The sequence below is a fragment of the Mus caroli genome, unplaced genomic scaffold, assembly GCF_978045245.1.
Source record: "Mus caroli unplaced genomic scaffold, Mus_caroli_1 scaffold_2, whole genome shotgun sequence".
NCBI lineage: Eukaryota > Metazoa > Chordata > Mammalia > Rodentia > Muridae > Mus > Mus caroli.
In genome coordinates, this window is record NW_028227257.1 from 26919494 (window position 1) to 26947070 (window position 27577).

The 27577-nt window shown below is 48.7% G+C and overlaps 1 protein-coding gene and 1 pseudogene across 1 annotated transcript; both read right to left on the minus strand.

Annotated features, from left to right (window-relative positions):
* Positions 1-1066: 1066 nt before the first annotated feature.
* Cox4i2 (cytochrome c oxidase subunit 4I2) lies at positions 1067-12763 on the minus strand. Its single transcript, XM_021156826.3, has 5 exons — positions 12639-12763; positions 11623-11707; positions 9777-9941; positions 5994-6125; positions 1067-1344 (listed from the first exon to the last, which is right to left on the minus strand). Exons 2-5 carry the CDS (start codon positions 11705-11707, stop codon positions 1208-1210), a joined length of 519 nt encoding a protein of 172 aa, XP_021012485.1. The 5' UTR covers positions 12639-12763; the 3' UTR covers positions 1067-1207.
* A 1641-nt stretch (positions 12764-14404) lies between these two features.
* LOC110307339 (high mobility group protein B1-like) lies at positions 14405-24683 on the minus strand (annotated as a pseudogene).
* Positions 24684-27577: the final 2894 nt, after the last annotated feature.

Here is a 27577-nt window from a genome sequence, read left to right on the forward strand (position 1 = left end):
CCTCCAGTGCTCTTGGTCTCCACCCACCCCAGGTGTCAGACTAAGGGACTATATCATTCCCTCCAGCTCCATCCCGCACAATCATTGCCCTCAAATCTCATATGACTAACTCCTTCTTGGCATCCTTTCCTCGGACGACCCAAACACCGATGCTCCCCCATCCTGCTTGGAACACAATCTAGTGGGGCTCTGTGCACCCTGCTCCTCAGCTCAAGACATAATCAGAACCTCTAATCAGAACCTTTTTCAGTCATTGTGGCCTCCTTCAAATCAGATCCCACCTCAAGGCTTCTTCTTTTGTTTTGTTTTGTTTTGTTTTGTTTTGTTTTGTTTTGTTTTGTTTTTCGAGACAGGGTTTCTCTGTGTAGCCCTGGCTGTCCTGGAACTCACTCTGTAGAGCAAACTGGACTCAAACTCAGAGATATGCCTGTCTGATCTTCATCGTGAGTGTTGGGATCACAGACAAGCTTCTTTTTCCTTTCGTTTGTGTGTGTGTGTGTGATGCCAGAGATGAAACTCCGGGTCTCACACACACTTAAGAGAGGTTCCACAAGCTACCCACCCTCCACCCTCCATTCAAGGCTTCCTCCCTGATTCCACTCTGCCCTCTTCAGAAGAGCCACTTCCCTTAAGAGACTCTTCACCTGCTTCCCAGACTCCTCTTAGCCTGCTTTGTGGCACTTGTCTCCCACAACACAATATTTCTCTCCATTATTTATTATTCACTCTATTGGCCTCCACAGAAGAAAGGTCTCCTCTGTGAAGCCAAGGACTTGGTCATATATACCGCAGCATCCCCTGAGCCTGGGATCTTACTATTAGGTATGCATGGGTGCTCAAGAAAGATTTGTTAATTGACTGAATAAGGGTGCTTTTGCCTTTGAACTGCCTCCCTTGAATGCCTTCTCTTCTCCGTCCTGTCTTTCCCCCACCATCCTGCCTAATGCCCAGCCCCAACCCACTTCTCCAGGAGACCCTTCATGATTTGTTCCTGCCCCCGGCCCCCCATCTCAATGGTTAAATTTAGATAACAGATAGTCCAAAGGGGAGTTTGCAGGCAGAACAAAGCAGGCTGCTTTTATTGGAGAAGGGAGTGGAGACAGGACAGGAGGAGGAGGGAGGGGAGGGGAGGAGGAGGGGAGGGGAGGATTGTCTCCAGGGCTGCAGAAGCAGTTTGCAGGGGCTGGTGGCAGAAGTGTGATGTTGATCACTTTTTCCACTCCTTCTTTTCATAATCCCAGTGGGCAGCCAGGCCCTGTATGGGGTTGCTCTTCATGTCCAGGAGGCGCTGGAGCTGCTGGGCTTTCCGTTCTTCCGTCAGGGTGACAACCTTCTTAGGGAACACTGCAGGGAGGGCAAGAGTGAGACAGTGACAGCCCTGGTCTCTGTGGCTTCTGGGACTCTGAGCCTAGTCTCCAAGCACACGGTCATTGTCCCCTGCACCAAGCGTGCTCTTGTACCTCTAGGCTCTCCCCCACCCCTCTGCCTGTCTGTCTCTATCTCTCTTTTTGAAACATGATTTTCCTATGTGGCTCTGGCTGTCCTGAAATTCACTCTGTCGATTTGGGTGGCTTTGAACTCAGAGATCCACTTGCGTCTGCGGCTCCAGTGCTGGGATTAATGGTGTGTATCAACAGGCTCTCCAGATGCTCTTGAGAAGAACGGTCCAGGACCAGGTTTTGCTCCCAGCTTTGCCATAGTCCTCCTGCAGCTCCTTCCCCACGGGGAGTCTGTTTCCTCATTTGTCTCTGTGACCAATGGCTGATTTGAGAACTACCTGGGTCACTCCCAACCCCACCACTTCTGCACCCTGTAGCCTTGAACAAATGACTTCACCTCTCTGAGCCTCACCTTCCTCAGCAGCAGGAGTAGGCTTTGTCTGGAGGGCTATGGGGACAGAGTGTGAGAACTTGTGAGGGACTGAGCATGTCTCTGGCTGCACCAGGCTGGCCTCGAACTCAGAAATCTGCCTGCCTCTGCCTCCCGAGTTCTGGGATTAAAGGTGTGCACCACCACACCCGGCTGAGAACTACCTCTTCTGACCCCCACATATGCAGCACAGCTCACACGGGCTCTTAAGTATCGGGGATAGCGCCTAGGCTAGAAGGGTCACCTTGGGGAGCAGTGGCCTGTGGCTGTGGCCTCCCACTAGACAGGAAGGGCAATGGAGCTCCCTCTCCTTCTGTGTCCTGCAGCTTCGGGAGATCATGGGGAGTAATAGGTGTGCCGACACTGTTCCCTTTACAAACTGGGGAGCCAGGCAGAGGTGCAGGCCTGTCATCCAAGGGCTTGGAAAGCTGAGGCAGGACAGAGAGCTTAAGGACAGCCTGGGTGACATAGTAATGATAAACACCAGGGGAGAATAGCATTTAACTCAAAGGCTAGACCCTCAGAGAGGGACTTGAGAGACCCTTACCTATGGACTAGAGAAGGCCTAAGGGCTAGAGCTCCCAATCTATATACATTGCTCCCCAGGGTGACCCTTCTAGCCTAGGCGCTATCCCTGATACTTAAGAGCCCGTGTGAGCAGTGCTGCATATGTGGGGGTCAAAAGAGGTAGTTCTCAGCCGGGCGTGGTGGCACACACCTTTAATCCCAGAATCGGGAGGCAGAGGCAGGCAGATTTCTGAGTTCGAGGCCAGCCTGGTCTACCAAGTGAGTTCCAGGACAGCCAGGGCTACTCAGAGAAACCCTGTCTTGAAAAAGAAGAAGAAGAAGAAGAAGAAGAAGAAGAAGAAGAAGAAGAAGAAGAAGAAGAAGAAGAAGAAGAAGAAGAAGAAGAAGAAGAAGAAGAAGAGGTAGTTCTCTCCTTCCAGCACATGGCTCTTGGAAACTGAGCTCAAGTTGTAGGCGTGGTGGCACACACCTTCCTTTACCCACTGAGCTGCCTCGCTAGTCCCACCAGACAGAGTTCCTCACTGCCCCTGGGGCTCACTGCTCTGCTAGGCTGGCTGCAGGGATCCTACTACCTCTACCTTCCCAATGCTGGAATTACAGACGTGCTCCACCACGGCCCAGCTTCAAAAATAATAATAACAATAACTATAATACTTATACATTTATATAGTTTATATTTTGAACTTATATTATGCAATATTATTTTTTAATTTATTTATTCATTATATGTAAGTACACTGTAGCTGTCCTCAAATACTCCAGAAGAGGGTATCAGATTTCATTACAGATGGTTGTGAGCCACCAGGTAGTTGCTGGGATTTGAACTCAGGACCTTCGGAAGAGCAGTTGGCGCTCTTAACCACTGAGCCATCTTGCCAGTCCCGCAATATTATTATTATTATTATTGTTATTGTATTGGTGTTTTGCCTGAATGTATCTGTTCACCATGTATGTGTGGTGACAGCAGAGACCAGAAGAGGATGTTATATCCCCTGGAACTGGACTTACAGACTGTTGTGAGTTTTCATGTTGGTTCCAAGAATGAACTCAGGTCCTCTAGAAGAGTAGCCAGCGTTCTTAACTGCTGAGCCCTCCCTCTGGCCTGACATCTCAGCTTTTCCTGTCGGTGCTGGGATGGGATATGAACTCGGGTCCTCAGGCTTACACGGCAAGTTCTTTACTGCCTGGGCCACCTCCCAACCTTGTCACTGATACTCTCTATCCAGCAATGGAGAAGAAGGGTCCCAGCCACACAGCAAACCCTGAGCTAGACCATTCCCAAAGACTTCTCCATCTCATGTCTTTGCAAGACAGGAACTCCCATCAAGCCTTCACAGAAGTCACAGCAGGCTACCCCCCAGCATTTGGGAGGCAGAGGAAGTCAGGTCTCTGTCAATGCAAGGTCAGCCTGATCTACAGAGAGAGTTCCAAGGCAGCCAGGAGTACATAAGGAGACCCTGCTTAAAACAAGTAAATACCCAAAGGACTGGCCAAATGGCTTAACGGGTGAATGTGCTTGCCACCGGGCCTGACTCTGACACCCAAAAGCTGTCCTCTGACCTCCATACTAAATAAAATTTTAGAAGAAAGAAAGAAATGGCCGGGCATGGTGGCGCACGCCTTTAATCCCAGCACTCAGGAGGCAGAGGCAGGCGGATTTCTGAGTTCGAGGCCAGCCTGGTCTACAAAGTGAGTTCCAGGACAGCCAGAGCTACACAGAGAAACCCTGTCTCGAAAAAAAAAAAAAAAAATAGAAAGAAAGAAAAAAGAAAAAGAAATGACCCACCTCTGAAAACAAACAAAATCAATCTGTGATGACTCTTGGTGTTCTCAGCACTTGAAATTTTACAGCAGAATGGTGATTGCTGAGGCTCTGTGGCCAACCTAAGGCTACTCACTGGGCTTCACACCAGCCAGGGTGTGGGGCTTTGAACAAGAGCGGCCCCATAGGCTCATGCATGTGAGTATTTAGTTATTAGGGAATACCACTATTTGAAAAGCATTAAGAGCTGTAGCCTTGTTGGAGGGGTGTGCCACTGAGGGTGGGCTTTCAGAAGCCCAAACGAGGCCCAATGTCACCTTCCTTCCTGCTGTGTGCTGATCTGGATATAGAGCCCTCAGCTACTTCTTCAGTACCATGTCTGCCTGCGTGCCACCATGACAATGGACTGAACCTCTGAAACTGTAGACAAGCCTCACTTTAAATGCTTTCCTTTACTAGAGTTGCCATGGTCATGGTGTCTCTTCACAGCAACAGAACACTAAGACACTGGGGTAAAAATTAAGACCTTATTTGGTTGGTTGGTTGGTTGGCTGGCTGGCTTTTTGAGACAGGGTTTCTCTGTGTAGCCCTGGCTGTCCTGGAACTTACTCTGTAGACCAGGCTGGCCTCCAGTTCAGAGATCTGCCTCCTGAGTGCAGGGATTAAAGGTGTGCACCACCACCACCACCATCACCACCACCACCACTACCACCATCACCCAGCAAGACCTTGCATTGAGGGGGGTGGATTCCCAGAAAAGGGACATTTCCTATATTTCCAACTTTCCTTGTAGCTAAGCAAGGACATGTGATCATCTGTAGCCAATAGGACATGAACAAAAGAGGCTGGTCATGGAAACCCCATCTTACACATCAAAGGCAAGCTTCCCTTCTGGTTAAGTGTGATGGGGCAGAGAGTCTGCAGAGCTGCCCTCCTGCCTTTTCCTGTGAGTGAGAGAGGAATAAATATAGTGCTCCTGCATCCCTAACCCCCGACTCCCAGAAAGGAGACTCCCAAGTCTGAGGTCAGCCTGGGCTGCAGAGCAAACCTGCTTTCAAAAAAAAAAAAAAAAAAAAAAGGAGCCCGGCAGTGGTAGGGCACGCCTTTAATCCCAGCACTTGGGAGACAAATGGATCTCTGTGAGTTCAGCACTTGGGAGACAAATGGATCTCTGTGAGTTTGAGGCCAACCTGGTCTGGTCTACCTAGTAAGGTCTAGTCCAACCAAGGCTAAATTGTGAGACCCTGTCTACTAAAAATAAAAATAAAAATGAAAAGACAATGGACTCAATGTCTTCCAATTGTTGAAAACATGTTAAGAAATATGTAGTTAATATCTAGCAATCAAAAACACCACATTTAGCTGGGCGTGGTGGCACATGCCTTTAATCCCAGCACTCTGGAGGCAGAGGCAGGTGGATTTCTGAGTTCGAGGCCAGCCTGGTCTACAGAGTGAGTTCCAGGACAGCCAGGGCTACACAGAGAAACCCTGTCTCATAAAAACAAAACAAACAAACAAAACAACAACAACAAACCCACCACATTCATGTTCATGCACCCACTTGGACCGATAGCCCTCTTGTTAAATCCTCAGGAGAGCACAGAAAGCTGGCTGTTACTAGTCCCATTTTGCAGATGAGAAAACTAATGCCTAGAAGAGCTAATCTCCCTACATCCCCCACTAGGTGGCCATGTTCTGTTCTTCACCCTCCCTCTGTGGAGACTTTTCAGAACCCTTCAGATGAGTCCTAAATATGGTCCCCAGAAGAGCTCAGCCTGTGGCTATAAACACAAAGGGCACAGATGGCCTACAGCCATATGACCCACCCACTCACCATAGACCCGCTGCCACCAAATCACCAGAGCCGTGAATCCGATGAAGAAGAAGACGCAGCCCATCACTGTCTTCCATTCGTTGGAGCGATGGTTCATCTCTGCGAAGGTTTCATGGAACTGGAGCCGGTACACTGGAGGCAGGCAGTGTGTGGAAGGGAACTCATGGATAACCATACCAAGCACCCTAGAGCCAGTTATTGGCCCCTGAGACCCTTGGCTGTCCCTTCCTGCACCATAAGCTGGTCACTCAGTCTCTGTGTGTGCAAGTGTGTGCTCATGGGCATGTATGTGCAGGAACATGAAGACTGGAGATCATCCCTCGTCCTCGTCTTCCTTAATCCTTCTCTACTGTGTATTTTGAGACAGTCTCTTACTAAACCTGAAGCTCGCTGATTAGGCTAGACTAGCTGACCAGAGAGATTCTCCTGTCTTGGCCTCCCCACAGCTGGGAGATTGCAGGCCAGTGCTTGCCATCCCTGTTTGTTTATTTGTCTGTCTGTTTGTTTGTTTGTTTCCTGGACTCCATGTGCTCACGCTTGCATGGCAGCACTTTATTGATTGAGCCGTCTCCCAAGTACCCCAGCCCGTTCTTGTTTGCTTATATGTTTTGCTTGTTTTGAGCTAGAGTCTCATCCCTGCCTCTCTGCTTCTTGGATGTCGCACCCTGTAGGCAGCTCATCCATCAGATCCTTATTAAACACATTCTGTACCCAAAACCTGGCAACCCTATGCACAGCAGTGACCAAGGTGAACAAAAATTCCCATCCTCGTGGAACTTAAGAGGGGAGACACCAAATGTCTCAGCAAATGTGTTAGGGGTGGGGTGGAAAAGCAGCCTCCATTAGGGAGACTGAGAAAGCCTCTAAGAGATCTTGGAACCCAAGTTTAGGTACAGAGAAAGTCAAGTTGAAATTAAACAAAGTCAGCATGGGTGGTGGCACATGCCTTTAGTTCTGGTACTGGCCAGGCAGAGGCAGGAGGATCTCAGTGAGTTCCATGTCAGCTGGGGCTACATATTGGATTCCAGACCAGCCAAGATATATTATGAAAGCCTTTGTTTCAAAAAACCAACCTAAATGTCTCAGGACTTCTACAGATAGGGAAGGGCCAAGGGCGGGCGGTGTGGCTGAGGGGTAGTGAGCCTCAGGAGAAGGCAGATCACACAGGACCTGGCCAGCCACAGGTAAGACAGATTTGGGTCCATTCTTTAGGTTTGGTTTTGGTTTTGTTTTGTTTGGTTTGGTTTGGTTTGGTTTTTTTTTTTTTTTTTTTTTTTTTTTTTGGTTTTTCGAGACAGGGTTTCTCTGTGTAGCCCTGGCTGTCCTGGCACTCACTTTGTAGACCAGGCTGGCCTAAAACTCAGAAATCCGCCTGCCTCTGCCTCCTGAGTGCTGGGATTAAAGGCATGCGCCACCACGCCCGGCTCTGGTTTTGGTTTTTTGAGACAGTTTCTCTGTGTAGTTCAGGCTGTCCTGAAACTCAGTCCATAGACCAGGCTCTGCCTCCAAAGTGCTGGGACCAAAGGCATGCACCACAACTGCCTGGCTGAGTTCATTTTAACTGAAGAGCGAAGGTGGATTTCTAACGCAGGAGTACAAAACCAAGTTTTTATGTGACACATTTTTATCAGGACTTTCCTGCCTTGCCTCTCCTTGCTGAGGGTTTTATCTGCTTTGCAGAGCTCGCCCTCCCAGACCTTTGGAAGAACAAGGGCTCTCTGCTCACTAATGTTCCCGGCACCCAGACTGCTGGCTGCACACAAGAGGCCCTGTTTTGTATCGTTATGACTTTAAAACTATAAAGCATTGGTTTATTTTGAGAAAGAATCTCACTACACAGCCCAGGCTGTCCTTGAATCTACAATCCTCCTGCCTCAGCCATTCCCAGGGCTGGGATTACAAGTGTATATATCATCATGCCAACTTAAAAACTTTATTTTTGCTTAAGTTGTATACCTTTTGGGTGATTATCAAAATATAGTCACATTCAGATCCCTCCCTAGGCTCTGACATGGCTATCGGTAGATGCGTGGACCAGGCCTATGGTGGCCCATGATGCAGCATGGTGCTTCAACTCAGACCAAGAGACAGAGCAGAAAAATCAACAGAGGGGACAAGGAGTGTCTGTGTGCCAAGGACCTCGTCTCAGGAGGACTTCAGGAAGGATGCTGACCCTTCCTTCCCTCGTTCCTTCTTTCCCCCCTTCCTTCCTTCCCTGCCTCTCTTCATCCCTGGTCACCCCTCTTTCCTTTCCTCCTTACAGTTCTTTAAGGGTGTCGGCCCCAAGTGAACAATGTTCCTCTGTACTTTAAATAGCTCTGAAACGACTGTGTGAAGGAAAAATGTGAGCTGGCACAGTTTCCTGGGCAGAACTGTCATGGGCTGGGCAGTTTGGCTGCCACAGTGACTCTCAACCCAGAGCAGCAGAAAGAAGGGAGGAGGTGGGGTGAAGGTGAGAGCGGGGGTGGGGGGAGGCAGGGGTGGGGCAAGAGGTCCAGTCTCAGTTGCTGTTTGTTGAGGGCATTGGTGCCATCCCGTATTTCACCAGCCTTCCCAGAGTGTGTGGTATGGCTGTGGTATAGTCCCAGAACCTTCTGAGTGGAAACAAGTCCTGACCAATGTCTAGTCTAAGCTGTGTGGCCAAGCCAGTGACTTTATCTTCCTGAGCCTCGGTTTTCTAGGGTTGTCCGACCAGCTGCTGGCCACTTAATTAATGGTGGGTACAGGGACATATTTAGTGTGGTGACATTTGGGTAAAGAAGGAAAGGGGTGGGGAGCTGGAGAGATGGCTCAGTGGTTAAGAACACTGACTACTCTTCCAGAGGTCCTCAGTTTAATTCCCAGCAACCCCATGGTAGCTCACAACCATCTGTAACGGGATCTGATGCCCCCTTCTGGTGTGTCTGAAGACAGTGACAGTGTACTCATATATATAAAATAAAAATAAATAAATAACTAGAAGAAAAGATGGCACTCCCTTTCTGATATAGAGGGGAGAGGGATGGAATTGAGAGAAGGAAGGAAATGAGGGAGAAGGAAGGAGGGAGAGGAGGGAGGAGCAGAGAGGGAAGGAGGAGCAGAGAGGGAAGGAGGGCTGAGAGGAAGGAAGAGGGAGGTTGGGGAGAGGGGGAGCAAAAAGAAGGGGAGGGAGGTGGGTGAGTGGTGGGGAACATGGAAAGAAGGAAAAGGAGCCAGACAGAGCCCTGGGCATGTGTTTACATGGCAAGGGTGCAGCCTGGCTTGTCCCCAACCATATTGCCAGGTTCTGCATTTGTGGCAGATGCCCAGTAAGACACCCAGTGAGTGAGTGAGCGACCAAGCCAGCTTCTGCCCATTGATACCTCCTGAAATAAAAGATGTCTGCCACCCCAACTGTGGAATGAGGCAAATAGGCTCCAGATAGCCAAGACTAGCCCAGGGCCACATAGCCTTCCTACCTCCTTGCTCCCTGCCTACCTCAGCTGCCTCTCTGTGCCCCACTTAGTGTCATAAGGACCCTCCACACCTGTCACCTGCTGTGACACCTTTCTCCACGTCACTTGGATTCCTCAGTAAGACCTCCTGGAGACCCCATCTGTCTTTTGGGGCTGTATTCCCAGGGATACATCCAACCTTAGCCACACATTCTGTCTCATACCATGAGGTCAGTCCAGGTGACTCTCCTCGTGTCCCCCATGTCACTCCCTTCAGACGTGGAGGTTCAGTGAATGAAAGGGTGAGTCAAACTTCACTCCCTCCCTTCCTCCCCCTTTCTCTAGCCAGCCCACCTAGCCCAACACTTACAGGCCACCTTCTCTGCTTGGCTCAGCTGGGTCCAGCTGCCCTTCTCTTTCTCCTTCAGGGCCTGCTGCTCCTCGCTGAGCTCTGTGCAGAAGGGCTCATCCGGCATGGGATAGGAGCGCTGGGCGTAGCAGTCAATGTAGGGGGTCATCCTCCGCTGGCTGCCAGCTGCAGGTACAAGGGAAGGAGCTGTGTCCAGGCTGCCCCAGAGTCACCCTCCTTTAATTGTGATTCTAATTACAGGCAGGCAGTACATCCCGTGTTCACCGTGTGCCAGCTGACGGCTTTCAGGTGATGTGGTCATTTCCATTTCATGGATGCACACTGCAAACCCTGTGTTATTTGGGATAACAATGTAAGCCTGAGGGGAGGTCCAGTAAGGCAGAGGCTAGGGGTGAGGAAGGGCTGAAAGAGGGAACTGAGATCCATTCGAAACTGCCATGCAAACTATAAAGTATCCTGTGTGTGTCTTTACACATGCCTAATGGTGCTTCATTAGAGACAGCTGGGTTCGCACTGCCACTTAACATGCAAGTCACTGTGCACAGTTGTATCTGAGCAGCCTCATCTAGAAGGAATGGGTGATAGATTGTCCCACACCTCAGTGGAGGCTCCCAGATAATCCATCCAAAGTTCCTCTGGGGGAAGAAGGGCCATGAGTGTAGTTCAGTCAGTAGAGTGTTTGCCTAGCGTACAGGAAGCCTGGGGTGGGGGGTGAGAAGGTCTGGGTTTGGTCTCCAGTACCCCTGAGCATGGTGGACCATGACTGTCTTCTCATCACTCGGGAGGACTTGAGTGGCAGAGGCAGAAGGATTAGAAGTTCAAGGTTGTCCTTAGCTACGTAGCAATTTCCAGATCAGCCTGGTACATGACAGCGTTTCTCCCTGCCACCTCCCCCTCTCCAAATGAAATAGAACAAAAGAAAAGGAAGGGACCTTTAAGTGACGTAGGGTAAAGACAGCTGCAGTGGCCTGACACCTGAGTTCAATCCCTAGAGTCTATGCCAACGTGGAAGAATGGATTCCACACGGTTGTCCTCTGACCTCCTCTCCAAGCATGGGGTAGCAGGACCCCATATATCCTGCATGCAGACAGTGACACATTTTAATGACCCCCATACATGGTGCACAGAAGCAATCATAATTTTTTAAGCACATTGCAGTATTCGGTGATCATCCCTCCAAAGAGGACAGTGTTCTTCCCAGCCTCTTCTAGAGGCTTTCCTTGGTAACTGGGCCTCAGCTTCTTGCAGACCGCTGGGTTTCCCTGAGCAAGGTTAGGAAGTGGAGGGCCTTGCTTGAGGGTCCCCTGTTTGTTGACACTAGAAGCAGGAGAACTATATCAGAGCAGGCTTAGTTCTGCGTCCTCTCTCTCTCTCTCTCTCCTTTTTTTTTTTTGAGACAGTCTCCCTTTGTAGCTCAGGCTGGTCTCTAACTCACCCTTCAGTCTTCCATGTACTGGGGTTGTAATGGATCAACAAATGGAATCTTTGACATTATTCTCCTGAGCCTCAAGACATTCCTCCTGCTATCTAGTTGAAATCTCTCCTGCTTTAGACCTCTTTCTTCTGACCAGTCCTGACACCAAGGTCTGGAAAGGAGAACTCAGGATCCCCGTTCTGCAGCACCCTCCCCCTTGGGATGCAAAGGCCTTAGAGGTAAGGTGTGGATCCACACTCTAACAAGACCTGGAATGAAGAGTCTGCCCCCTCCTTCCTCAGTGGCTCCATTTGCCCAAGAAACTTGGTCCAGGACCCAGGGACAGGATCAAAGGAAGTTATATAAGCTAGTTAACAGGCCTCCCTGTCAGAGCTCTGGATCTATGCTGGGTACCAGGATCTGAGACTTACCAGCATCTCCTGGGCTGTGTGTCCCTGTCCCTCTAGTTCTGAGTCCTGTCCTCATTACCAGACTCCGGGCAGCTCTGGAAAACATCTGCAGGATGAGAGACACGTCTGGTTCAGCACCACGTTGCTCTCTGGCTGCTCCTCAGGGCCAGATTCTGATTTGCTGATCAGGTGACCATTCCAGCTTTGTCTAATACCACCATGGGAATTGATGGGGGCTCTAGACCAGTAGTTCTCAATGCTGCGGTGACTCCTTAATACAGTTTCTCATGTTGTGGTGACCCTCCCCAACTGTAATATTATTTTTGTTGCTACTTCATAACTATAAGTTTTGCTACTGTTGCGAATCCTAACGTAAATACCTGATATGCCAGTGGTCTAAGGAGCCCCCAGTAAAAGTAGTTCAACGCCCCCCCATCCCCCTCCCAGGTTGGGAACCGCTGATCTAGATCTTTGGGGTCCTCTTGGGTTCTCCATTCATCGTTTGGAAAGTGGGAAGAGGTCAAGCTACTGGGTAAGATGTGAACAGTTCAGGACAGGGAGCCCTGTGCTCTGATGCCAGCCTCCCATCAGCCGAGCTGGGAAGCTCCACTAATTGTCTGCCCCAGAGAAAAGTCCCGAGCCTCCTTCCCACAGGGCTGTTAGCCCAGACCTCTAAGCAGAAGCTCTGGCTCCAAGGTCTCCTTAATTGACTGCCTACGTGCGCTCTGCCTGCTCCGCTGCAGGAGGAGGGGGCAGGCTGCGCCCTACCATCACTCTGGACTCGGGACGCGGGACATGCAGAGTCTGGTATCCCAGGGGCTTTAGAGGCTAAGGACCAAACTGGGTCAGCGGGTAGGAGAGGCAGCACTTCTAGGAAAAGGACCAGCCCACCCTCTGAAAAGAGACCTCACTTCTGGGGCCCGGTGTGATGCCCAGGACAAGGATAGTCAGTGGGGGAAACCTCAGCAAAAGAGGGCTGTGTGGTGGCCGCCGCGAACATCCCACCCCCGCGACCCTTGCCCTCAGGTGGGACTCACAATTGCAAGCTGGAGGCGGCGGAACTATCCAGAGCTGCCCTGCTGAGTGACTGGCAGGGAACCGCGGACCGGGCGAGGGGGACCAGAGCACGCCCCGCCTCCGCCCGCCACCCCCACGTGGGAACATCCCGCCTCGGTCGCTTTTGCAGAGCCATGTCCCCAGGGGCGCAGGAAAAGAGAAAGGACTGCGGCTTCCCGCTGGGTCCTCACCGGAGTAGGGACCTCAGCAGACCCCCAGCCGACAGAAGAACTGGAGAACCCTGCGGCCACACTTTTCCCCTTGCCATCCCACCAGGAATGCTGTCTGGTTTGGTTGAGTCAGGTTTTCTGGAGTCCAGGATGGCCTGCAACTTACTATTAGCAGAGACTGGCCCTGAGCTACCTCTTGCCTCCACTTTCAGGGTGCTGAGATTACAGGTGTGACGCCAGTGTCCATCAGTCATCCAGCCTTCCGCCCCAGGCAGCCTTCGTGTACCACTGTGGGCTCTCCTGGGCCCTCCACCCTAAGAGGGGTGCGGTAAGAGGAGAGGGGGAAGCCTCCTTCTGCCGCAGGCCACCAGCGGTCCCAGGATTCCAGAGGTAGAGACAGGAGGATTACAAAGTTGGCTTTGCTGTAGGACTCTGTCTCTAAGGAAAGAGAGAGAAAGCCACCCCCGGGATTTCTCATCTGAGCTGTGACTCTCAACAAGTGGCCTAATGTCTCTGAGCTCCAGTTTTCACTCGCCTGTGAGAGACCAAAGGTTGGTTCCTACCTCATGTATCTCACTTCACAGGCGGTAATACTTCATTACCAGAAAAACCTCAGGTACAATAAATAATGACCTATTGACCTAGCACTCTGGAGGCAGAGACAGGCCTCTGTGAGTTGGAGGCCAGCCTGGTCTGCATAGCTAGTTTTAGGCCAACCTAGGCTGAGACATCACCTCAAAAATAAAAACGAAGAAAGAAGGAATTATGTATTGATACTGGGCCAGTGAAGCTCCCTTGGGAAGCAGAGGCAAGTGGGTCTCTATGAGTTCAAGGCCGGCCTGGTCTACATGGTGAGATCCAGGACAGCCATGCCTCAAAAAAAAGATAAATAAATAAAATCAATTATTATGTACATGTATGAGTGTGCCTCCCCACAGTGTGTATGTGAGTGTGCCTTCCCACAGTGTGTGTATATGTGAGTGGCATCCTCACATGTGTGTGAGTGTGGGCATGTATGTGCAGTAGTAAGCCGGTGGAGTTCAAAGGAAGGATTTCAGGAATCATGGGTCCAGCATCAAACTTGCCAAAGTTGTTCAGCAAGTGCCCTAATCTGATGATGAGTTCAAAACCAATTTAGGCTACAAAGTCAGACCTCTCTTAAAAGGTGGGCAATGGAGTTAGGTGTGGAGACACATGCTTATAATTCCAGCACTCAGGAGGCTGAGGCAGAAGGATCACATTGAGTTCAAGGCCAGCCTGGGCTACATAAAAAGATCTTGCTTAAAAAACAAATCAAAACAAAACCAGTTAAGAGATGGCAGCTGGGCCGGGGCGGTGGTGGCACACTCCTTTAATCCCAGCACTTGTGAGGCAGAGGCAGGCAGATTTCTGAGTTCGAGGCCAGTCTGGTCTACAGAGTGAGTTCCAGGACAGCCAAGGCTATACAGAGAAACCCTGTCTCGAAAAAAAAAAAAAAAAAAAAAAACCAACCAAACAAACAAACAAACAAAAAAGATGGCAGCTGGTCCGTATAGCTCAGATGTAGAGTGCTTGCCTAGCAGGTTTGATCCCAGCACTCAAAACAAAACTTTTTCTTTTTCTCTTCTCTCCTTCTCTTCTTCCTCTTTCTCCTCCTCCTCCTCTTCCTTTTCCTCCTCCTCCTCCTCCTCTTCCTCTTCTTCTTCTTCTTCTTCTTCTTCTTCTTCTTCTTCTTCTTCTTCTTCTTCTTCTCTCTCTCTCTCTCTCTCTCTCTCTCTCTCTCTCTCTCTCTCTCTCTCTCTCTCTCCCCCTCGCTCACTCGCTCTCGCTCTTGCTCTCTCTCTTCTTCAGAATGTATTGAGACCGACCCAGAGCAGCTGCATTCGTTCCCAGGCTACAGTGACAAGCCAGACATACTTCCTGCTCATACAGGTCGACATCCAGCTCCAGGCAGAGGGAAAGACCTGCTGGAGCCCAGAGGCAGAAGACCTGAGCGTTTTTTCCAGAGCAAAGGAGAGGCTGCGGTGGACAGGGCAGGATACAAGAGGCAGGCTACATGAGGGAGAGGGAGGGATGAGCACAGTAAGGATCCTGAATTGTATTCTAGAGAGAGGACTGGGGCAAAGTGGCTAGTGGCAAGTGCTTGGCCGGCATATCCAAGACCTGGGTTCAATCTCCAGTACCAAAAAAAACCAAGGAGCAAGAGGCATCCAAAGACCTGAGGCTGTGGAAGTGGAGGAGGGAAGCCAGGATGGTCAATAGACTGGTATGTGGGGGCTATGGTTCCACTGTGAACTGGCATCACAGTTTCCTGGTTTTGTGTCCATGGTATATGCCCACCCCCAACCCACCCATCAGGGTTCCAGTTAGCCCATCCAGCCCAGCTTACTAAAAGGAAGGGGAAAGATCCAAGGGCAAACGCGTAAAGAAAGATACTGGAAAGAACTTACAGGCAAGATGCAAGTCACCTCTGTTCTGGCCCTGGGTAGCAGGACCTGGAGAAGGCAAACATGTCATTGTGGGATTCCAGCAGCCTTCTGCCAACTGACAGGTCCTGCCTGTTTCTAGTGGTCACCCCTGAGAGCTGTCCTTTCCTTCCAACCAAAGTAATTCTGTATTTGAGAGATACCAAGGAACAGTTTCCCCCTTGGAGACTGACAAGGTGCGCTGTGGAGTAGCCCTCAGGAGCAGAGGACAGAGGAAGACCCTCAATCATACAGCCTGAAGAAGCACACCTTATGGCCCAGCATCACTCCCCACAGTGCTCTGCGCCCCTGCCCCTCCCCCACCAGTGATTTAACCTAGGGTCTTGCCACCGCACCCAGCATGCCTTCAATGTCCTGGGGGGGCGGGGGCGGGGGGGCAGGTATCTGTGCTGGGAAGAGTACCTTCTGTGTGGGCTCTTGGGCGAGCAATGCCACTTTCTGGGCCTCAGTTTCTCATCTCTCACAGGGCCTCCCTGGGGAAGGCTTATGTGGACCGTGACCCTCTGCTCTTCCCTGTCCTTTCCCACCAGCCTCCGTGGGAACTCCAGGCTTGTGATGTAGTGAGGCTATGATGAAGAACATCTGTTTGGAAGCTCTGCCCAGGGCTGAGGAAGAAAGTAAACACAGGACCCCTTCAACGGGCATGGCAGATATGGTGGCTCACTGTGCATGAAGGGCCACTGAAGAACATCCTCTGTGGGTCCTGGACCTGTGACAGACTCTCTGCACCTCAGGTCACTCTGGGGTCCCAGGCCAGGGAGTGAGTCTGCCCCTGAGATCCTGCGTGAGACTGGCCCTCATGATGCCCTCTGTAATGTGGGGACTTGGGAGTGCAGACAGGAAGATGAGGAGTTAAAGGCCATCCTCAGCCACGTAGCAAGTTCGAGGCCATCTTGGGCTACATGAGACTTCAAAAACAAAATAAAATCCCCAGTTGGGCACCAGAGTAGGGAGTACTCCTTACAGGCCCTGCCAGCACCTGTGAGGAAGGGACAGGTTTGTCATTTTTCTGTGGGCACTAAAGCTCAGTATTGGGGACATGTATAGAAAGGCAGCTAAGCCTGAAATGGTGAAGCATGCCTTTAATTTCAGCACTAGGGAGGCAGAAGCAAGTGGATTTCTGTGAGTTCCAGACCACACAGAGTTGCATAGAGAGACTCTTGTTTTGTTTTGTTTTTTTCTTTTTGGTTTTTCGAGACAGGGTTTCTCTGTATAGCCCTGGCTGTCCTGGAACTCCCTTGTAAACCAGGCTGGCCTCAAACTCAGAAATCCACCTGCCTCTGCCTCCCAAGTGCTGGGACTAAAGGTGTATACCACCATGCCCGGCTCTTGTTTTGTTTTTTAATCTTTTGGTCTCATTTAATTTCTTTTTTTTTCTTTTTTTTTTGTTTTGTTTTTTTTTGTTTTTTTTGTTTTTTTCGAGAAAGGGTTTCTCTGTGTAGCCCTGGCTGTCCTGGAACTCACTTTGTAGACCAGGCTGGCCTCGAACTCAGAAATCCACCTGCCTCTGCCTCCCGAGTGCTGGGATTATCTTTTTTTTTTTTTTAAGATTTATTTTATTTATATGAGCACACTGTCACTGTCTTCAGACACACCAGAAGAGGGCATCAGATCTCATTACAGATGGTTGTGAGCCACCATGTGTTGCTGGGAATTGAATTCAGGACCTCTGGAAGAGCAGTCAGTGCTCTTAACCGCTGACACACCTCTCCAGCCCCCTACTCTTTCTCTTCTTCTTCTTTTTTTTTTTTTTTTTTTTTTTAAAGATTTATTTATTATATGTAAGTACACTGTAGCTGTCTTCAGACACTCCAGAAGAGGGCGCCAGATCTCGTTACGGATGGTTGTGAGCCACCATGTGGTTGCTGGGATTTGAACTCTGGACCTTCGGAAGAGCAGTTGGGTGCTCTTACCCACTGAGCCATCTCACCAGCCCTTTCTCTTCTTAAAAATAAAAGTTGTGTTTATTTTTAATCATGTGTGTAATTTTATGTATGAGTGCAGGTACCCAAGGAAGCCAGAAGGGGGCATCAGATTCTCTGGAGTTACAAGTGGCTGAGGGCTGGGGGTGTGGGTGCTGAGAGTCCTTACAGAGAGCAGTAAACTCTAAACTTGCCCACAGCCAGCTCCTGGCACAGCTTCAGACTTCCTTATGTCTTTGTGTTCACTTACTTTGCTTTTGTTTCTCTTTGTTAGTTTCATGAATAGACGTCTGTATTATTGACTTGGGACATATATATATGTGTGTGTGTATGTATATATATATACATATACACATATGCATTTGATACTATATAATTCTCGTTTTGCCTTAGATGCATCTTGTAAATTTTTTTTTTTTTTTTTTTTTTTTTTTTTTTTGGTTTTTCGAGACAGGGTTTCTCTGTGTAGCCCTGGCTGTCCTGGCACTCACTTTGTAGACCAGGCTGGCCTCGAACTCAGAAATCCGCCTGCCTCTGCCTCCCAAGTGCTGGGATTAAAGGCGTGCGCCACCACGCCCGGCTTGCATCTTGTAAATTTTGATGTTATTTTTAATTTTTATTTTATTTACTTATTAAAGATTTATTTATTTATTTTATATGGTTGTGAGGCATCATGTAGTTGATGAGAGTTGAACTCAGAACCTCTGGCCACTCCAGCCCCGCTCACTCTGGCCCAAAGATTTATTTATTATTATTTTTAAGGCATTTTTATTAGATGTTTTCTTCATTTACATTTCAAATGCTATTCCCAAAGCCCCCTATACCCTCCCCTCGCCCTGCTCCCCTACCCACCCACTCTTGCTTCCTGGCCCTGGCATTTCCCTGTACTGGGGCATATGATCTTCGCAATACCAAGGGCCTCTCCTCCCATTGATGACTGACTAGGCCATCCTCTGCTACATATGCAACTAGAGACACAGCTCTGCGGGGTACTGGTTAGTTCATATTGTTGTTTCTCCTAAAGGGTTGCAGACCCCTTTAGCTCCTTGGGTACTTTCTCTAGCTCCTCCATTGGGGGCCCTGTGTTCCATCCAATAGATGACTATGAGCATCCGTATACACTGTAGCTGTCTTCAGACACACCAGAAGAGGGCATCAGATCTCATGACAGATGGTTGTGAGCCACCATGTGGATGCTGGGATTTGAACTCAGCCTCTGGAAGAGCAGTTAGTGCTCTTAACCACTGAGCCATCTCTCCAGCCCCTATTTATTTATTTTTGTTTTTTTTTTTTTTTCGAGACAGTTTTTCTCTGTGTAGCCCTGGCTGTCCTGGAACTCACTCTGTAGACTAGACTGGCCTCAAACTCAGAAATCTGCCTACCTCTGCCTCCCAAGTGCTGGGATTAAAGGCATGTGCCACCACTGCCCAGCTTATGTTGTTTTATGTAATTAGTTCAGTTTCAAATTATTTTATAATTTCATTCTTTAGAGACCTTCTGGCATGTGAGTCATAATTGTAGCCTGGCATGGTGGGGCACACCTTTAATCCCAGCAGTTGGGAAACAGACAGGCAGATCTGTGAATTCAAGGTCAGCCTGGTCTAGGGTTAGTTCTAGGACAACCAGGGTTTCAGGGAGAAACCCACGCCTTTAATCCCAGCACTCGGGAGGCAGAGGCAGGCAGATTTCTGAGTTCGAGGCCAGCCTGGTCTACAAAGTGAGTGCCAGGACAGCCAGGGCTACACAGAGAAACCCTGTCTCGAAAAACCAAAAAAAAAAAAAAAACAAACACACAAAATTGGTGATTTTCTATCAACCTACTTTCCACTTTGACCTCTCTACCCACAAGGGCTCTTCCTTACACAGTCACTGGTGTGTGCGCGTGCCTGTGCATTGGCTACCAGGAAGCCAGAAGAGATGACTTCAGTGTCCGGCTCTATCACTGTCTGCCTTACTCCCTTGAGTTAGGCTTTCTACATAAGTGCTGGGGATTTGAACTTGGGTCCTTACTGGGCCGTCTCTGCAGCCTGGCTTAGAAGTCAGTTTCAGTGTCTCTATATTAACTCAGGGACAGAAGTTCTTTGCATTTCACCTGTTTTCTGATTCATGTCGATTTCTTGTTCATGTGATTCAATCCAAGGTCCAGCATTATGTTTAATGTCACATCTCCTCCACCTCTCTGATCCGTGACAGTTCTTCAGGCCTCTTGGTCATGACCCAGGCCACCTTCATTTTACTTTGAAGAGAGTCTGTTGTGCTATAGGAAGTGGCTGCCTGTTTGGATTCCTGTAGGCAGAATGTTTTCATGCACTGTGTAAAGTTTACCCTTATGTTATTCAAATGCTGACTTCTCAGTCTTCATATCTTGTTTCAATCTGGACCCGGCATTGCAATGCTTATACCAAGAATGTCCTGTCTCAGGTTTGTGTAAACAGCCCTTTCCATTTATTCTCTGCCCTGTCAATAAATGCTGATCACCCAATGGTTGGGCAGAAGAGAGAATAGGGCAGAAACTTCTGTGGTGTGGAGAGAGAGAAGGAGGAAGTTTCAGACTGAGCCAGGAGGAAAGGGTCTGAGAAGACACCATGAGGAAAAAACACCTAAGGAAGGCCCAAACAATATTAAACAGCAAGTATCATGGAGACAGGGCTGGGAGGTCGCCAGACCAGATTAGGGATTAATAAAAATAATTTTACTGCCTGAATATTGATGGGCAGCTTGAAATACATCTTGGTTTCTCTGTGTGGTTATTGGGGACTAGCAAGGGTAAAGAAATACGGCCGCCGGATTATTTCACTGGTGACACTTATATTAAAAATAATTAATTTCACAGATTCCCTAATGTTTTTGCCATGATCCAAATAAAGTCACACATTGCTGGGGAAAATGTCACAGAGGCAGGAAGTGGTGTCTTACCTTTCTCTGTGCATCCTACCACGGTATTTGATATTGAGTCACATAGCTGCTGAGGTGAACCCTGACCAAGGCTAAGGTGCTCTCTACTGGGCTTCTTAGAACATAGGATAATTACTGTTGTTGCTTAAGACAGGGTCTTTCTGTGTAGCCCTGGCTGTCCTGGAACTCACTTTGTAGACCAGGATGGCCTTGAACTCACAGAGATCTGCCTGTCTCTACTACTTATTTTTAATTTTATGGCTATGAGTGTTTCTTTTTCCCCTGCATCTGTGGATATGTTTCTTTCTTTCTTTTTTTTTTTTTTTTTGGTTTTTCAAGACAGGGTTTCTCTGTGTAGCCCTGGCTGTCCTGGCACTCACTTCGTAGACCAGGCTGGCCTCGAACTCAGAAATCCTCCTGCCTCTGCCTCCCGAGTGCTGGGATGTGGATATGTTTCTTTGGGGACATGAATCTCTGGTGCCCTCGGAAGCCTGACAGAATTGGATCTCCTGGAATGGAAGTAACAGATTGTTGTGAGCTGCTGTATGGGTTCTGGGAATTGATCCCAGGTCCCGTGCAAGAGCAGCAACTCCTCTTAACCACTGAGTCACTGATCCAGCCCTACTATAAAAGTATTGTTAATTTTTAAGACATGGTCTCGTGGGGCAGTGGTGGCACATGCCTTTAATCCCAGCACTTGAGAGGCAGAAGCAGGCAGATTTCTGAGTTTGAGGCCAGCCTGGTCTACAGAGTGAGTTCCAGGACAACCAGGGCTACACAGAGAAACACTGTCTTGAAAAAAAAAAAAAAAAAACCAAAAGACCGAAACCAAAACAACAAACCAAAAAACCATGGTCTCACACTATGTAGCCCTGGTTGATCTAGAACTCACTATGTAGACTAGGCTGGCTTTGAACTCACAAAGGTCCATCTGTTTCTGCTATGGTTAAAGGCATGTTATACCAATACCAGGACCATTATTTTCTTTAATTAAAAAAAGTCTATTTATTTAGAAGCATTCAGAATGTCAACAAAATGGCCGCATATTTTGTTGTTTGCAATTGCAGAGTGGTATTCATTAACAGAACGACAATTATCTTCATATAAGCTGCATCAGAGACAGCTGAGAATGAAAACAAAAAAACAAAACAAAAACCAAACTACTGTCCTCATATATAACGAATTTGTGTTGTGCACCAACAAGAATTTGCTTTAATTTTCCATGCCAATTTACAACCCCCAGACTGTACCAGGCAAGGTTAGTGGCTATTGAAAATACCACCAGGACAGGGCTATCTAAAGACACATTGGTAGTGTGTTAACGCTACAAAAAAAGACATTGTATAGTTTAAAAACAAATCTTTTTTTTAATTTTTAATATTTTTTTATTACGTAGTTTCCTCAATTACATTTCCAATGCTATCCCAAAAGTCCCCCATACCCTCCCCCCATAAAAACAAATCTTACACAGCCTGACTTTTCTTTAAAAGGAGTGAGCTGTATATGGGGGCGGGGGTTAAGTGCTTTGTAGACAAGATAAAAACTGCGATAGAACCAACTTATTCATCATCTTCATCTTCCTCTTTCTCCTCTTCCTCCTCTTCATTCTCATCTTCCTTCTTTTCCTTGCTCTTCTCAGCCTTGACCCCTCGCCCCCTTCCTCCGCATCAGGTTTTCCTTTAGCTCTGTAGGCAGCAATATCCTTCTCATACTTCTCCTTCAGCTCGGCAGCCTTCTTCTCGTAGGACTGTTTGTCATCCGCTGCAGTGCTGTTCCACATCTCTCCTAGCTTCTTCAGAACATCACCCATGGATAAGCCGGGATGCTCAATTTGAGTTTTGGGCAGTACTCAGAACAGAACAAGAAGAAGGCCAAAGGAGGCCTCTTGGGTGCATTGGGGTCCTTGAACTTCTTCTTTTTTTTTTTTTTTTGGTTTTTCGAGACAGGGTTTCTCTGTATAGCCCTGGCTGTCCTGGAACTCACTTTGTAGACCAGGCTGGCCTCGAACTCAGAAATCCGCCTGCCTCTGCCTCCCGAGTGCTGGGATTAAAGGCGTGCGCCATCACGCCCGGCTGTCCTTGAACTTCTTTTTGGTCTCCCCTTTGGGGGAGGATGTAGGTTTTCATTTCTCTTTCAAAACGAGCCTTGTCAGCCTTTACCATATCTTCAAATTTCCCCTTTTCTTTAGCAGACATGGTCTCCCACCTCTCTGAGCACTTCTTGGAGAACTCTGAGAAGTTGACAGAAGCATCCGGGTGCTTCGTCTTGTGCTCCTCCTGGCAATTTTGCACGAAGAATGCATATGAGGGCATTTTGCCTCTCAGCTTCTTAGGATCTTCTTTGCCCACGTTTAGTTGATTTTCCTCTACAAGGCACAGAGTCGCCCAGTGCCCTGGTTCTCGCTTGCCCCGTCCAGTGTCTATCTGACTCTTGATTGCCCCAGCACTGTCTCTATGGAGCTCAATGTACCGCAGTGTCTGTGAGAGCAGGAGCCAGACACCCCATTATTATTTTTTAAAGATATATCTTTGTCTTTATTTGTGCGTAGATGCCAATCTGAGTGTTTGCCACTTGTGTGTGGATGCCTGCAGAGGCCTATAGAGGGTGTGGGATCTCCTGGAGCCAGAGTTATAAGTAGTTGGTGAGCTGCCCCGAGTCCTAGCTGGTAACTGAACAGCAGGCCTCTGGAAATGTTCTTAACCACTGAGCCATCTCTCCAGCCCCAAATATTATTACTTTAAGTTGTGAGGTGTATGTATATGTATTTGTGTGTGTGTGTAGGTGTGTGTGTGTGTGTGTGTGTGTGTGCGTGCCAGAGGTCCGCAGCATGTGTCTTTGATTACTCTTATTGTTCGTCATCTTATTTTACAAAACAGGATCTGTCACTGAACCTACTGGGCTTGGCTGACCAGAAAGTGCAGGGGTCCTCTGTCTCTACCTCGCTGGCATGGGAGTTATAGGCACACGGTTCCATACCTCACACACACACACACACACACACACACACACACACACACACATGACTTGTCTCCTTTGCACATGCTAGGTGAGTGATCTTCCACTGAGCCACACCCCCAGGCCTTTTTTTTTTTTTTTTACTTTCTATTTTAAGACAGGATTCTGAAGCCAGGCTGGGATGTGTAAGACCCTATCTCAAAAGATAAAAGGCTGGGGAGATGTCACCATGGTCCAGTCACCTTTCAGCAGTGTCATTAGCTAGAGACCAAGCCCTGAATACATGAAGCTTTTGGACGGTCACTTCAAATCCAAACCATAGCCTCAGGGGATCCTTTGAGAGTTCCCAAGCCCGGCCTGCTTCCCAGAGGAGGTGAGTTCAGATAAAGGGGATTTGGCAAACATTGTTTGAAGTTTTTTTGTGCAAAGTCTACAGGTCAGAACAAGTGGAAGATGCAGGTGAGCTCTAAATGGCTGACTTATCAGCTCTGGGCTTTTGTAACCAGAGCTATTCTCAGTGTCCTTGCCTAGGCTTGTGGACTCTGGATGTTCATAGCTAACATTCCCCTCTCCTCAGTGACAGGGTCTCTTCAGGACTAGTTGGATAAGGAGCCGGACACTAGTATGGTAGGTTTGCATCTATTTATCTACCTCCACGCCCCCCCACTCCTCCTTCTTTTTTTTTTTTTTTTTTTTTTTTTTTGGTTTTTCGAGACAGGGTTTCTCTGTATAGCTCTGGCTATCCTAGAATTCACTTTGTAGACCAGGCTGGCCTCAAACTCAGAAATCCGCCTGCCTCTGCCTCCCAAGTGCTGGGATTAAAGGTGTGTGCCACCATGCCCATCTTATCTACCTTCTTTTATGTTACAAATGTTTACTGAGAAGCGACTTTGTGCCAGTCAGCAGACAGGACATTCAGGGAGGAATCTTCAGTCTAGATACAGAAGCACACTGAACAAGTGAATAAGAGAGATCGCCCCAGCTATGTGAACAACCCCAAACTTAGGGTTCCAAGCCAACTGGGAACAGCCAGACATGATGGCTGTAATCTCAGCCCTCAGAATGCTGAGGCAGGAGAATTATCTTGAGTTCAAGGCCACCTGGGCTATAGTATGAATTCCCGGTCTCCCTGAGGCAGATTGAGACCTTGCCTTAATACCAACTAACAGAAATAAAACTTTGGAGTGAGGCCTGATGGCACATACCTTTAATCCCTGGAAGCAGAGGCAAGCGTTTCTCTGGAGGTCTACACAGCAAGTTCCAGGCTATCCAGGGCTACTTGGTGAGATCTAGTCTCAAAAAAACCCAACTGTCAAAAACTGGGGTCCCTCAGTGGGTTCTATCTTTGCTTTGTGTTTGTTTGTTCCTGTGCTGGACCTCACTCAAACCCAGGGCTTGGAACAAGTAAAACACGTGCTCCACCCCAGAGAGACCATAGCCCTCCATGGTTGGTTATGAGACAAGGTCTGTGTTATGATTTGAATAGAAAGTGTCCCGCACAGGTGTGGTATTATTTTGGAAGGTTCTGGAAACTTTAGGAGATGGGACCCATTGTAAATCAGGCGTGCTCCAAGAGACTGCCTTTCAGCGACTCAGCTTACATCATCAGCCACCGCCATTGTCGCCAGGTGCCGTGCATTTCCACAGCTGCTAGCACAGTTACCTTCCACACTTATGCCACCACAGTTGCAGAGCCATGTGCACTCCCTTTAAAAGGTCCAGGGTCACCTGAAGTTGCTCTGTCTGTCTTGTATGTTCTGTCTCCCTCTCTGTGTATGTGTGTGTCTCTCTTTATCTTGCTCTCATGTCCCCATTCCCAGAAGGCCTTTCACTCTCCCCCTCCCCCAATAAACAATAAAGCTCTTGGATTAGATCTGTTGTGCCAACTAGTAGTTGCACACCTTGGCCCCGAACCCACCAAGGTACCTTTTCTCTGCTTTATCCTAATAGGACATAACTATAAAAAAGACAGAAACAGATCCCTGTGGAAATATTGTCCCAGCTCTAAGGTGTTTTTAAATGCACTTTATTATTAGTTTTAAAATTATGTCTATGGTGTATACTCCTGAATGCAGGTGTCTGCAGAACCCAGTAGCATCAGATGTCCCTGGGACTGGAGTTAAGGGAGACCGTCCACTGTAAATGCTGGAAACTGAACTCAGCCAAGAACAGTGCCTGCTCTTAACCCAAGACATCTCTTCAGCCCAGATACTTAGGTCTTAATCAGAGCTAAGCTGTGGGTGGAAGTTTCTAGAGTCAGGTATACAGTTATCTGACTGAGTACCTGGACACATACTCATAGACCAAACAGGAACACACACACACACACACACACACACACACACACACACACACACACACTTGCTTTTAATACTCTCACATTCCATTAGAAGCCACCAGGGTTCGGGCTATCTCTAACTGCAGGACCTAGGCAGGGTTTCGCGCCCATGCGGGCGCAGTTCCAGTTCTTCCAAGAGGGGGCGAGAGTGGACAGAGAAAAACCAGATCCCACACAACCCAGGGTTGTTCCGTGAGGGCCCCTGGGGGAGGGAGGCTCCACTGGTTCCCCTCTCAGAAAATTTCCCCATTCTCCTCTTGGCTTAGAGATCCCAGGAATGGAAGGCAAGACAGACACAAGAATGGAAGGCAAGACAGACACAAAAGCGTGATACTTCTGTCTTGCCTCTCCTCATATACAGGCACAACTTAGGTTTTGTGGAGCTTCTAACAAGAACACAATACACAAATTTTACAAACTGCACAAAGAAACCTGTGAATTTCAAACTCTCAAGAGTGAGGAGTCTTGCAGGTGGTGGACATGACTTTAATCCCAGCACTCGGGAGGCAGGGACAATGAATCTCTTAGTTCCAGACCAGCGTGGTCAACAGAGTTCATTCCAGGATGGCCAGGGCTAATCAAGGAAACCCTGGGGGGGGGGGGAAGCCTTGAAATTTAAGCTTCTTGGGTAATTTCAAAGTAAATGAACCTGTGGTTATGTATGTGTGTTACTGCAGTCTGTCCCTAGTGCATGGGACAGGGATTCTAACTACAGGATAAATGACAGTTGGAACGCCTATACATTTCCAGGGAGAAGTAACTGCAGCTTAGGCTGAAGCTCAGAGCATATCGATTTGACTTTGCAGGAACCTCAGAGCAGTTGATAGAAAGCTCAGGATGCCTGAGAGCCAGACAGAAGCAGCAGACTTCCGATCAGAAGTGGCACTGGGGCGGCTCTCCTGCTTCCCTCTTGGCCCACGGCCATCTCTCATCCTCTCCTAACCGCTCCTTGCACAATGCCCTGATGCAACCCTGTAAGGGCCTGGGGCACCTCTCTTGGGGGCAGCTCTACGAAAAAGGTTTTGCAAGAGTTAGGGGCAGGAAGCAGAGCCAGCCAGGGTGGGGTCAGAGAGATAAGGGAGCCGGGCCTGCTCCCCCCACCCCCCACCTGTGGTTCCTCCTAGTCCCGGTTTCCTCTTCCCTTCCTTTTCCAGGAAAGTAGCGCCTGGTCCTCACCCCAGCCTCACCCAACTCCTGCTGGCCCTGTGACTCACCTCCTTTCACTACAGCAGCCAGGCAGAATCTGAGATCTGCCTACCACTCGGTAACCCAGCTATGTGACCCTGGGCATTGGGCAACCCTCCCTGGTTGGCAGTTGTGGTGTTCAGTAAGAGTAAATGCTATCGCTGGGTGCCATGGCTGGACCATACTTATAATCCTAGCAATTGTAGCAGAAGAATTACCTGGAGTCCAAGGCAAGCCTGGGCTACAGAGTAAAACCTGTCTCGAAAAAGGAAAAACAAACAAACAAACAAACAAAACAAAAACCCAACTGTGGCAGCACATGCCTTTGATCCTAGTACTCTGGAAGTTTGAAGCTAGCTTGATCTGCATAGTGAGTTACAGGACCAGCCAGGGCTACATAGTGAGCACTTTGTCCAAAGAAAGAAAAAAAAAAGAATGAATGAATGAATGAATGAATGAATGAAAGAAAACAAGCGCTGGGCAGTGGTGGTGCACGCCTTTAATCCCAGCACTTGGAAGGCAGAGGCAGGCAGATTTCTGAGTTCGAGGCCAGTCTGGTCTTCAGAGTGAGTTCTAGGATAGCCAGGGCTACACAGAGAAGCCCTGTCTCGAAAAACCAAAAAGTCAGCGAGAGGAAGCATTTGAGAGGATAGCCAGAATCAGAATAATATGCAATAGCAGACCATTTGACTAGCATATGTGAGGCCCTAGGCTCAATCCCTAGGACTATAAAAATGTAAAATGCAATGTTTGGGGGGAGCAGATGCAGCAGCACCTGCCTCCAGCCAGCACTGCAGCGCCCTGCCTGGATGACCCATCCACTCAGGGCCCAGGCAGGAGCGGCTGTGGATGGGCCTGAGAAGTACCACTGGTCCCTGGGGATTAGGGATAACGATGTATGTAGATGTCAGAGCTTGGTGATCCCACATCAGACACGGGTTCTCTTCACATCAGGTCACACAGAACCTAACCCGGGACAGCTTGGATCTG